We start from the raw sequence: 13570 nt of genomic DNA, 5'->3' as shown, positions 1-13570 counted from the left end.
CTGTCATATATAACTAATTAGAATAAATAAATGAGTATTAGAGATGAGGATGTAGTAAATTGCTTGCCTAACATGTGCAAGGCCTTGGATTCATTTCCTGGTACCACAATAAGCAAAGTAAATGGATATTGTTTTAAGCTGCTAGGTCTCTGATATTTTTTTAATGCAGGAATAAAAACCCAACAAAATAATGAAGGAAAAATAGGTTAATATATAGGCTGGTATTTTGGTATCTTCAGTTTAGACTACTTGAAAATACAGTAAAGTAATTTCTAATTGAAAAAACCTCATTTATTTGTTATGAACCTGACTCTTTATTACTTCTCACTAATAATGCAGAAAAAGTATAGTTTTTTTTGTATTATCTCTCTATTGTCTTTTTTTCAACAAAACTCTTGGTAACTCTTTCTTCCCCTGTATAATGTTTTGTGATATAAATGAATGAATGAATCAAAAGGAGTAGTAACCATAAACATTGCTTTTCACTGTACTCCTTTCTCTTTCCCTGAAACCTCACTAGGAAAACTTGTGAACTAGATAATAATGGAGGAAAAAACCCAAATAAAATATATTCTATATGAGGACATGGAGGAAGTGAAAAACAAATATGTTTCAAACCAAATATATTTCTCACTTGATAGGTTCAAAAAATGCTCCATTTGCGTGTTATGAAGAAATACAAGGTCAAACAGATAGGTTTGGGAACTGTGGTCTTCAAAACCGAAAATTTAAGTTCTGTGGATGGAGGTATGCTGTACAAATATTAATGACATTTTATATTCTATAAGTTTCCTTTTTTGTTTTTATTTCTCCTCAACCTCAAATCTCCAGGCCTGATGTCGATCTTGTTCTACAGGCTAAAATTTCATGTAATTTTTAAAACATTATATGTGGATGATCACTAAGCTCCTAAATATAATATAAAATCAAAATTCATTATACTCATTGTACCTTTCCTCTTCAGACTTACTCATCTTTTTTTTCATAAAAATAGCATCCCCATTCACTTGTTTGCTTTCCCAAAATGAAGACTGCTAAATTAAGTCCAGTTTCTCCTGATTCTGAAGATCTAGCTCTTTGATGTTTTGGTCATGAGTTTATTTTAACAAAATATTTATTAGGTGCATACTATGTGCCAGATACTGTACATAGTTGTAGTAGGTAGCAAAGCATATTCCTAAGACATAGAATTTGTAAATTAGTAAACATTAGTTTTATGTTTCCTTGATTTGCTTATGCTGTTACTTTTGTTTAGAAACAACTTATTCATCCCAGATGGCATATTTCTTATGAATTTTTCCATAACTGCTAAGTGAGAATGATTCTTATATTAAATTTCTATATGCATTTGTTTTATTTGTAGAAGATTCAATGATATTTGTATCACATTTGATATCAGAATAAGAGGTTCTTAAATGTAGAGGTAACAGTTACTTACCACTCTATCCCTCTACACAGGGATAGAAAATGTTGCAGTGAATTGATTGTTTGACAGTAAATGCACATTAGACACAGTGAATTAACTACCATTAGGACCCATGATAGATAAGTTCAGATCAATGGATTTATACTTTTTTAACTTTCTAAATTCCAGCCCATTAAATTTTCTTTAAGCACATTGCCATAGCCATTTTTTTTAATTAAAGAAAGCCAATCCAAAGAATTTCTAATTAATGGCTAATGCCTAATAAGCATATCATTTTACTATGTTTGCAGGAATCTCATATGTGGAAGATTAATTTGTACTTATCCTTTTCGCACTCCTTACCATCGAGACAATGCTTCTGTGATTTATGCTTTTGTACGACAGAGTGTATGTATATCTGTGGACACTGGTGATACAGCAAAAGACCCATTTGAAGTCAGAAGTGGTGCTCATTGTGATACTGAGAGGGTAAATGATTTAACATAATTTTCAAAACTATATAGTCTTATTTATTAGTTTAATCAATATTTTATTGAGTTTTAAGTTTTCGTTTGCTAATTAGTGCAAGTAAACTAATTATTTGGAGAAGAAAAACAAAAAGGAGTTGTTATATATACCTTCATTGCCAAGGACTAGAGAGAAGTCTCAATACATTAAACGTTTAAAACAAATTTCTGGCTTTGGAAGAGGTTTTGTGAAAGTATTTCTTTGTAGGGAGTTGTACTGTGATTTAATGTTTAAAAGGTAATAATTTTCACAAATATTCTCATTTTTACTTTGGAAGCAAACTTAAATGCTACTTATGTTTGCTAAAATAACTTTGCTCTTTTTTTTTTGTTTTTTAAGAAAAAAGTGTTATATTTAGGTCAGAAAACTACAACTTAGTGAAGTTGAGATTTCTACAAGTAATTGAGTTAAGAATATATCTTTATTCCTCTGGTTATTATATTCTAAAATAATTAACTATGGATTTTTATTACATTCCATTAAAGTAATATATTTTAATTAAAATATATATTATGTTATTAAATATTTAAAATTTTCTAATAATAGTTCATATTTTATGAAAACTATACACATGCCATAGTTATATTAAATTTATTTTCTTTCCATGAAAAATTTTGATACATGTAATAAGTACAAGGGTTTTTTTTTATTTTTTAATTTTTTTATTGTTGGTTGTTCAAAACATTACATAGTTCTTGATATATCATATTTCACACTTTGATTCAAGTGGGTTATGAACTCCCATTTTTACCCCGTATACAAATTGCAGAATCACATCAGTTACACATCCATTGACTTACATATTGCCATACTAGTGTCTGTTGTATTCTGCTGCCTTTCCTATCCTCTACTATCCCCCATCCCCTCCCCTCCCCTCCCCTCTTCTCTCTCTACCCGCTCTACTGTCATTCATTTCTCCCCCTTGTATTATTTTCCCCTTTCCCCTCACTTCCTCTTGTATGAAATTTTGTATAACCCTGAGGGTCTCCTTCCATTTCCATGCAATTTCCCTTCTCTCTCCCTTTCCCTCCCACCTCTCATCCCAGTTTAATGTTAATCTTCTTCTCATGCTCTTCGTCCCTACTCTGTTCTTAGTTACTCTCCTTATATCAAAAAAGACATTTGGCATTTGTTTTTTAGGGATTGGCTAGCTTCACTTAGCATAATCTGCTCTAATGCCATCCATTTCCCTGCAAATTCTATGATTTTGTCATTTTTTAATGCAGAGTAATACTCCATTGTGTATAAATGCCACATTTTTTTTATCCATTCGTCTATTGAAGGGCATCTAGGTTGGTTCCACAGTCTTGCTATTGTGAATTGTGCTGCTATGCACATCGATGTAGCAGTGTCCCTGTAGCATGCTCTTTTTAGGTCTTTAGGGAATAGACCGAGAAGGGGAATAGCTGGGTCAAATGGTGGTTCCATTCCCAGCTTTCCCAGAAATCTCCATACTGCTTTCCAAATTGGCTGCACCAATTTGCAGTCCCACCAGCAATGTACAAGTGTACCCTTTTCCCCACATCCTCGCCAGCACTTGTTGCTGTTTGACTTCATAATGGCTGCCAATCTTACTGGAGTGAGATGGTATCTTAGGGTGGTTTTGATTTGCATTTCTCTGACTGCTAGAGATGGTGAGCATTTTTTCATGTACTTGTTGATTGATTGTATGTCCCCCTCTGAGAAGTGTCTGTTCAGGTCCTTGGCCCATTTGTTGATTGGGTTATTTGTTATCTTATTGTCTAATTTTTTGAATTCTTTGTATACTCTAGATATTAGGGCTCTATCTGAAGTGTGAGGAGTAAAGATTTGTTCCCAGGATGTAGGCTCCCTATTTACCTCTCTTATTGTTTCTTTTGCTGAGAAAACACTTTTTAGTTTGAGTAAGTCCCATTTGTTGATTCTAGTTATTAACTTTTGTGCTATGGGTGTCCTATTGAGGAATTTGGAGCCTGACCCCACAGTATGTAGATCGTAGCCAACTTTTTCTTCTATCAGACGGCGTGTCTCTGATTTGATATCAAGCTCCTTGATCCATTTTGAATTAACTTTTGTGCATGGCGAGAGAAAGGGATTCAGTTTCATTTTGTTGCATATGGATTTCCAGTTTTCCCAGCACCATTTGTTGAAGATGCTATCCTTCCTCCATTGCATGCTTTTAGCCCCTTTATCAAATATAAGATAGTTGTAGTTTTGTGGATTGGTCTCTGTGTCCTCTATTCTGTACCATTGGTCCACCCGCCTGTTTTGGTACCAGTACCATGCTGTTTTTGTTACTATTGCTCTGTAGTATAGTTTGAAGTCTGGTATCGCTATACCGCCTGATTCACACTTCCTGCTTAGCATTGTTTTTGCTATTCTGAGTCTTTTATTTTTCCATATGAATTTCATGATTGCTTTCTCTATTTCTACAAGAAATGCCGTTGGGATTTTGATTGGGATTGCGTTAAACCTATAGAGAACTTTTGGTAATATCGCCATTTTGATGATGTTAGTTCTGCCTATCCATGAACAGGGTATATTTTTCCATCTTCTAAGATCTTCTTCTATTTCTCTCTTTAGGGTTCTGTAGTTTTCATTGTATAAGTCTTTCACCTCTTTTGTTAGGTTGATTCCCAAGTATTTTATTTTTTTTGAGGATATTGTGAATGGAGTGGTTGTCCTCATTTCCATTTCAGAGGATTTGTCGCTGATATACAGGAATGCCTTTGATTTATGCGTGTTGATTTTATAGCCTGCCACTTTGCTGAATTCATTTATTAGCTCTAATAGTTTCTTTGTAGACCCTTTTGGGTCTGCTAGGTATAGAATCATGTCACCTGTAAATAGTGATAATTTAAGTTCTTCTTTTCCTATTTTTGTGCCTTTAATTTCTTTCGTCTGTCTAATTGCTCTGGCCAGTGTTTCGAGAACTATGTTGAACAGAAGTGGTGAGAGAGGGCATCCCTGTCTTGTTCCAGATTTTAGAGGGAATGCCTTCAGTTTTTCTCCATTCAGAATGATGCTAGCCTGAGGCTTAGCATAGATTGCTTTTACAATATTGAGGTATGTTCCTGTTATCCCTAGTTTTTCTAGAGTTTTGAACATAAAGGGATGCTGTACTTTGTCGAATGCTTTTTCCGCATCTATCGAGATGATCATATGGTTCTTATTTTTAAGTCTATTGATGTGGTGAATAACATTTATTGATTTCTGTATATTGAACCAGCCTTGCATCCCAGAGATGAATCCTACTTGATCATGGTGCACAATTTTTTTGATATGTTTTTCTATCCGATTCGCCAGAATTTTATTGAGGATTTTTGCATCTAGGTTCATTAGAGATATTGGTCTGCAGTTTTCTTTCTTTGAAGTGTCTTTGTCTGGTTTAGGAATCAGGGTGATGTTGGCCTCGTAGAATGAATTTGGAAGTTCTCCCTCTTTTTCTATTTCCTGAAGTAGCTTGAAAAGTATTGGTATTCGTTCCTCCTTAAAGGTTTTGTAAAACTCTGCTGTATACCCATCCGGTCCTGGGCTTTTCTTAGTTGGTAGTCTTTTGATGGTTTCTTCTATTTCCTCAATTGATATTGGTCTGTTTAGGTTGTCTATATCCTCCTGACTCAATCTGGGCAGATCATATGACTTAAGAAATTTATCGATGCCTTCACTATCTTCTAATTTATTGGAGTATAAGGATTCAAAATAATTTCTAATTATCTTCTGTATTTCTGAAGTGTCTGTTGTGATATTGCCTTTTTCATCCCGTATGCTAGTAATTTGAGTTCTCTCTCTTCTTCTCTTCGTTAGCATGGCAAAGGGTCTGTCGATTTTATTTATTTTTTCAAAGAACCAACTTTTAGTTTTGTCAATTTTTTCAATTGTTTCTTTTTTTTCGATTTCATTAATTTCAGCTCTGATTTTAATTATTTCTTGCCTTCTACTTCTCTTGCTGTTGCTTTGCTCTTCTTTTTCTAGGATTTTGAGATGAAGTATGAGATCATTTATTTGTTGGTTTTTCCTTTTTTTAAGGAATGAACTCCAAGCAATGAATTTTCCTCTTAGAACTGCTTTCAATGTGTCCCATAGATTCCAATATGTTGTGTCTGTGTTTTCATTTATCTCTAAGAATTTTAAAATTTCCTCCTTGATGTCTTCTATAACCCATTGATCATTCAGTAACCTATTGTTCATTCTCCAAGTGATGCATGATTTTTCCTTCCTTCTTTTATCGTTGATTTTCAGTTTCATTCCATTATGATCAGATAAGATGCATGGTATTATCTCTACTCCTTTATATTGTCTAAGAGTTGCCCTGTGACATAATATATGATCTATTTTTGAGAAGGATCCATGTGCTGCTGAGAAAAAAGTGTAACTGCTTGATGTTGGGTAGTATATTCTATATATGTCAATTAAGTCTAGGTTATTAATTGTGTTATTGAGTTCTATAGTTTCCTTATTCAACTTTTGTTTGGAAGATCTGTCCAGTGGTGAGAGAGGTGTGTTGAAGTCTCCCATGATTATTGTATGGTGGTCTATTAGACTCTTGAACTTGAGAAGAGTTTGTTTGATGAACATAGCTGCACCATTGTTTGGGGCATATATATTTATGATTGTTATGTCTTGTTGGTGTATGGTTCCCTTGAGCAGTATGTAGTGTCCCTCTTTATCCCTTTTGATTAACTTTGGCTTGAAATCTATTTTATTTGATATGAGTATGGACACTCCTGCTTGTTTCCGAAGTCCATATGAGTGATATGATTTTTCCCAACCTGTCACCTTCAGCCTATGTATGTCTTTTCCTATCAAATGCGACTCCTGTAGGCAGCATATTGTTGGGTCTTGTTTTGTGATCCATTCTACTAGCCTGTGTCTCTTAATTGGTGAGTTTAAGCCATTAACATTTAGGGTTATTATTGAGATATGGGTTGTTCTTCCAGCCATATTTGTTTATTTATGTTACTAAACATGGTTTGTTTTCCTCTTTGATTATTTTCCCCCCCTTTAGTGTCCTACCTCCCACTGTTGGTTTTCATTGTTATTTTCCATTTCCTCTTCCTGTAATGTTTTGCCGAGGATGTTTTGAAGAGATGGTTTTCTAGCTGCAAATTCTTTTAACTTTTGTTTATCGTGGAAGGTTTTAATTTCATCTTCCATCCTGAAGCTTAATTTCGCTGGAAACACAATTCTTGGTTGGAACCCATTTTCTTTCAGTGTTTGAAATATGTTATTCCAGGATCTTCTAGCTTTCAGAGTCTGTGTTGAAAGATCAGCTGTTATCCTGATTGGCTTACCCCTAAGTGTAATCTGCTTCCTTTCTCTTGTAGCTTTTAAAATTCTCTCCTTATTCTGTATGTTGGGCATCTTCATTATAATGTGTCTAGGTGTGGATCTCTTATGATTTTGCACATTCGGCGTCCTGTAGGCTTCTAGGATTTGGGATTCTGTCTCATTCTTCAAGTCTGGGAAGTTTTCTTGTATTATTTCATTGAATAGATTGCTCATTCCTTTGGTTTGAACCTCTATCCCTTCCTGTATCCCAATGACTCTTAAATTTGGTCTCTTGATGTTATCCCATATTTCTTGGATGTTCTGCTCATGGTTTCTTAACAGTCTTGCTGAGCTGTCTATGTTCTTTTCAAGTTGAAATACTTTGTCTTCATTGTCTGATGTTCTATCTTCTAAGTGTTCTACTCTGCTGGTAGTATTCTCAATTGAGTTTTTAAGTTGGTTTATTGCTTCCTGCATTTCTAGGATTTCTGTTTGTTTTTTATAACCTCTATCTCCCTGTATAGTTGATCTTTTGCTTCTTGAATTTGTTTATGTAATTCATTGTTGAAGTGATCTTTCATTGTCTGATTTTGCTGTCTGATGTCTTCCTTGAGACTCCAGGTCATCTGAAGCATGTATATCCTGAATTCTTTATCTGACATTCCATCTGCTGCAGATATTACCTCTTCTAACGTTGAGTTGACCTGCATTGCTTGTGGTCCTTTCTTTCCTTGTCTCTTCTTACTGTTCGCGTTTCTTTCTGCTTGGTGAAACTGTTGTGCTATTGAATTTTCCCCCTATATATTTATATTGCTCTTGTATAGTTGCAAAGTCTCCCTCGCAGGCGCGGGCGGCGGCTCTTCCCCTCCTCCAATTGGGGTGATGTGCCTACCACGCCAGCAGGCTGCTGGGCCTGTTCTGCCGGTCGGTAGCAGGTCCGCCTACCTTGCAGGTGCGGGCGGCGGCTCTGCCCCTCTGCGGGCCGCTGGGCCTGTTCTGCTGGTGGGTCGCAGGTCCGCCTACCTTGCAGGCGCGTGGTGGGGCGGCTCTACCCTTCCCCAGGCCGCTGGGCCTGTTCTGTCTGTCGGTTGCAGGTCTGGCCTGTTCTGTTGGTGGTCGCAGGTCCGCCTACCTTGCAGGCGCGTGTGGCGGCTCTGCCCCTCCGCGGGCCGCTGGACTTGTTCTGTCGGTGGTCACAGTTCCGCCTACCTTGCAGGCGCAGGGGGAAGGGGCGGCTCTGCCCCTCAGCAGGCTGCTGCGCCTGTTCTTCCGGGGGTCGGAGGTCCGCCTACCTTGCAGGCGTGGTTGGCAGCTCTGCCTCTCCACGGGCCACTGGGCCTGTTCTGTCTGTCGGTTGCAGTTCTGGCCTGTTCTGTTGGTGGTCGCAGGTCCGCCTACCTTGCAGGCGCGTTGGGCAGAGCTGCGGGATTCTGGGCCTGTGCTGCCGGTGGGTCACAGGTCCGCCTACCTTGCAGGCGCGGGGGGAGGGGGCGGCTCTGCCCCTTAGCAGGCCGCTGAGCCTGTTCTGTGGGTGGTCACAGTTCCGCTTACCTTGCAGGCGCGAGGTGAGGGGGCGGCTCTGCCCCTCAGCAGGCCGCAGCGCCTGTTCTGCCTGTGGGTTGCCGGTCCGCCTACCTTGGAGGCGTGGTTGGCAGCTCTGCCCCTCCGCGGGCCACTGGGCCTGTTCTGTCGGTGGTCACAGTTCCGCCTACCTTGCAGGCGCGGGGGGAGGGGGTGGCTCTGCCCCTCAGCTGGCCCCTGTGCCTGTTCTTGTTTTTTTTTTTTTTTAAATTTGTGTACTCACAAAGAGTTTTGGTAGATTTCATAGAATTTTAATGAGATATGTTTTTCTCTGAGTATGATAATTTTGTTATGACCAATTTTGATTAATTAAAATCCCCTACTTTTTTTTTTGCCCTGAATCATTTTTTAAATATAAATGTATATTTTTAGTTGTAAGTGGACACAATACCTTTATTTTATTTATTTATTTTTATGTGGTGCTGAGGATCCAACCCAGTTCCTCACATGGGCTAGGCACATGCTGTACCACTAAGCTACAACTCCAGCTCTGCCTTGAAACATTTAAAAAAGTATTTATTTAAAATAATCCGTTTTATATTTTAGTGCAGGTTAGATTCACAGAAAAATTTAGTGGAGGCAGAGAGCGTTCCCATATTCTTTTTGTATACTTTCCTCTGTACCCACTACCACACTAGAGCAATATATTTTTTACACTTGGTAAGCCTATATTGTCTCATCATTATCATCCAAAATCCATAGACTACATTGAAGTTACCTGGAAAATCCTCAAATACTTCAAATACTTGGTGATTAATCAGTGCAGTTCTAAGTATTATGTAGATCAAAGAAGAATTCTCAAGAGAAATTTTAAAATACTTAATACTAAATGAAAATGAAAATACAACTCATGAAAATTTGAGGAATGCTGCAAATTTATAGCAAAATTCAGATTTTGTTATGTAGTTAATTTTAATGCTATGATGGCTGGGCCCCTCCCTCAGAATTGGAAATCTCTTTGTTTGTGTTTGTTTTTTTTTTTTTAGATTTGTGTAAACCGTGTATGCGTGGAATCAAGAATGATTAAGGAAAGTGCAAAGACTTGTGCACAACGGTGCTCTGGACATGGAGTAAGTAATAAGTAAGCCCATGTTTCCTTGAATCACATCTCTCTTGGAAGCTTTTCAATGTCATTCATTAATTCATGTTTATTAGGTTCTGACTATGTGCCAGGCCCTTGTATATCTAGATTCAATTTGGAGCTAAATTGAGTAAACCCAGCAGCTATAATTAGTGTTAAAAAACACTTTGATTTGAACTGAATTGATGATGACCTAAAAAAGTATATTATTATAGTTGTGTACTTTTCAAAAGATGTTAAATATTTCAGTAAATACATAAACTTGTTCACAAAAGGAAGATAATTCCTGTGTCTTGTGAATATAAGTGGTCATGGGAAATTTGATTTTATCTCCTTTTAAAAATATGCTTGCTTTTGTAGAGCTTTAGTTTCATAGCAAAATTTAGTAGAAAGTGCAGAGATTTTTTGCATAGACCCTCTTTGACTCCATTTGTATACAACCTATCACAATTTCAACAACACAAACCACTGTGTAACATTTGTACAATTGATTATGTACACTGATATATAATTATTACCAAGAGTTCATAGCTTACATTAGAGTTGACTCTCAGTGTTATATTTATATCTTTGAGTTTTTGATTAATATATAATTACATGTGTCCACTCGTATGAGCAGAGTATTTTTACTCCCCTAAAAAGCTTCTGAGCTCCATATATTCAATCTTCTCTTTCCTCTAACCCCAGGCAACCACCAATCTTTTTACTCTCTCTGTTATTTTATTTTTTTTGAGTATCAAGTTATTGGAATCATAAATTATGTAGGCTTTTCAAATTGCTTCTTTCACTTAGTGATATGCATTTGATATGCATTCTCCACTTTTTTTCTTTTCTGGAGGTCTTTTCTTTTTTTAGTAACTTAAAAAATGAATTAATTTTAAGAGTAGTTTCAGGTTCACAGCAAAATTGGATTAAGATACAGGTAGTTCCCATATAGTTTGTCCCTCAAACATGCCTAGCTCTCTTCATTTTCAGCATGCCTCACCAGAGTTGTACAATTCTTATAATGGATGAACCTACATGGATACACCATCATCACCCAAAGTCTGCAGTGTATATTAGGGTTCACTTTTTATTTTGTATGTCTTATGGATTTTGACAAGTGCATAATGACACTTGTATCCACCATTATATCATACAGAGTATTTTTACTACCTTAGAAGTCCTCTGACTTTTCTCTTAATCCTTCCCTCCAACTTAACTCCTGGAACCCAGTGAATTTTTTTCTCCATAGCTTTTCCATAATATCATATTCCTGGAGTCATACATTATGTAGACTTTTTAGATTGACTTAGTTAGTAATATGCATTTAAGATTCCTCTATATATTTTCATGCCTTGATAGCTCATTTCTTTTTAATGTGAAATAATGTTATTTAATGTGAAATAATGTTACTTTGTCTTGATATACTGCAGTTATTTATTCATTACCTGCTGAAAAACATTCTGGTTGCTTCTAAGTTTTAGCAATTATGAATAAAGCTGTTATAACTATTCTTGTTCAGGTTTTTGATGAAGAATATACATTTTCAACTCCTTTGTATAAAGGATTGCAACCAGAGAATCTTATGGTGGGAAGATGCCTAATATTGGAAGAGACTGTCAAAATGTCTTCCAACACAACTGCATAATTTCATGTTGCCCCACAACCTAGCCAGTATTTGATGTCAATGTTTTATAATTGGTCATTCTAGTGGTGTGCAGTGATACCCTATTACTATTTGAATTTACATTTCACTGATGGCATGTGGTGTAGATCATCTTTTCATGTAATTATTTGCCATCTGGATATCTTTTTTTGTGAGGTGTCTGGTACAGTCTTTTGCCCATTTTAAAATCAGGCTGTTTAGTTTCTTTTTATAGAGTGTTAAATGTCTTTTGTTTATTTTGAATACTAGTCCTGTATATGAATATGTCCTTTGTACATGTTTTATCCCCATTAGTGGCTTATCTTCTTGTTTCACTGACAGCATTTTTCAAAGAGGATAAAAATTAATTTGTATTAATATTAATTATTAGATATTTCTTTCATATATTCCCTAAGATATGGAACAAGACAAAGATGTTCAGTTTTACTATTCTTATTCATTACAGTACTGAAAGTCTTATCCAGAGAAATTAGTCAGGAGAAAAATACATGATACATAAAAAATACTTAAAAGTTAGGAAGGGAGAAAGTCAAATTATCCTTGTTTTCAAATGATATGATTCTCCTTAGAGAAAAACTAAATATTTTACCAAAAGACTACCAGCATTGATAAATGAATTTTGTAAAGTTTCAGGATACAGTATTAATATAAAAAATCAGTAGTTTTTATATACCAATAATAAAGTTGCTGAGAAAGAAATTATGAAAAAAATTCCATTTACAATGGCTACAAAAAATAAATACCTGGGGATAAATTTAATTAAGGAAGTGAAAGACATCTACACTGAAATTTATAAAATACCCATGAAAGAAATTGAAGAAGACACACACAAATAAACACAAATGAAAAGACCTTCCATGGAACAATTAATATTGTTAAAATGTCCGTATTATTTGAAGCAATTTATACAAAATACCAATAACAAATCATAAAATTCATATGGAAGCCCAAAAGATCCCAAATAGCAAAAGCAATCTTGAGCAAAAGGAGCAAAGCTGCAGGGCATTCTGATGTCTGTATTCCAGATATACTACAGTGCTTTAGTAATCCAAAACAAAAGGGTACTGGGATAAAAATATTCACATAGACCATTGCAACTAAATAGGATTCCATGAGGCAACCCCATGCAGTTATAGTCAACTGATTCTTGACAAAGGTGTCAAGAAATACACTGAAGAAAACACAACCTCTTCAAACAATCCTGGTGGGAGAACTGTATATACATAAAGCAGAAGTTTGAAACTTGGCCCCTGTCTCTCAGCCCATATGAAAGTAAACTCAAAATGGATCATAGACCTAAATGTAAGACTGCTATCTTTGTTTTGTTTTTGTTGTTGTTTTTGCCTCCATTCTCTTCTCCATAATTGCTGTACTAATTTACATTCTTATCAACAACATACAAGAGTTCCTTTTTTTCTACACTGTTGCCAATGTGTGTGTGTGTGTGTGTGTGTGTCTGTGTGTGTGTGTGTCTGTGTCTGTGTCTTTTCAATAATAACCATTCTGCTTGGGATGAGATATTATGGTTCCAATTTGCATTTCTAAGATAACTAATGATATTGTGCATTTTCCTATATATTAGTTAGTTATTTGTATTCCTTCTCTTGAGAAGTATATATTAAGATCATGCAACCATTTAAAAGTTAAGTTGTTTTATATTTTGTAGTTGATTTTTTTTAGTTTCCTATATATTCTGAATATCAATCCTTTGTCAGATGAGTAGTTAACAAATATTTTCTTCATTTTTTTCACTCCATTTATTACTACCTTTGTTTTGAAAATGCTACTTAGTTTTAAATAATCTCACTGGATGGTTTTTGGCTTTCCTTGCCTGTGCTTTTGGATCTTGTGAAAAAAATCATTCCCTACATGGATGTTATTAAATGTTTTCCCCTAATAGTTTCATGATTTTAGGTCTTACATTTAGGTCTATTTATAACCTATGCAATGTTTGGCATGGTGGGCTCACCATGGCTGAGGCTCACATTCCAGACCACCTGGGGCCACCACTCTGCCTCCCTGGGACAAGGATTTAGCTTTAGAATCAACCTAAATGCCCATGATTAGATGAATAAAG

The 13570-nt window shown here is 35.9% G+C and overlaps 1 protein-coding gene across 1 annotated transcript in view; it reads left to right on the top strand.

Moving 5' to 3' along the window:
- LOC114095857 (disintegrin and metalloproteinase domain-containing protein 32-like) overlaps window positions 1-9855 on the top strand; it is a 113158-nt gene extending 103303 nt beyond the window's left edge. The window contains exons 14-16 of the mRNA XM_071610184.1: window positions 642-747; window positions 1717-1894; window positions 9751-9855. Coding sequence (XP_071466285.1) covers window positions 642-747; window positions 1717-1894; window positions 9751-9849 — 383 coding nt within the window. The 3' untranslated portion in view covers window positions 9850-9855. The remainder of the gene's footprint in view (window positions 1-641; window positions 748-1716; window positions 1895-9750) is intronic.
- The last annotated feature ends 3715 nt before the right edge of the window (window positions 9856-13570 follow it).

This window comes from Marmota flaviventris, chromosome 3 (assembly GCF_047511675.1).
Source record: "Marmota flaviventris isolate mMarFla1 chromosome 3, mMarFla1.hap1, whole genome shotgun sequence".
Classification (NCBI taxonomy): domain Eukaryota; kingdom Metazoa; phylum Chordata; class Mammalia; order Rodentia; family Sciuridae; genus Marmota; species Marmota flaviventris.
The sequence above is the reverse complement of the archived record's forward strand: the minus strand, read 5'-3'. Positions and strand labels throughout refer to the sequence as shown.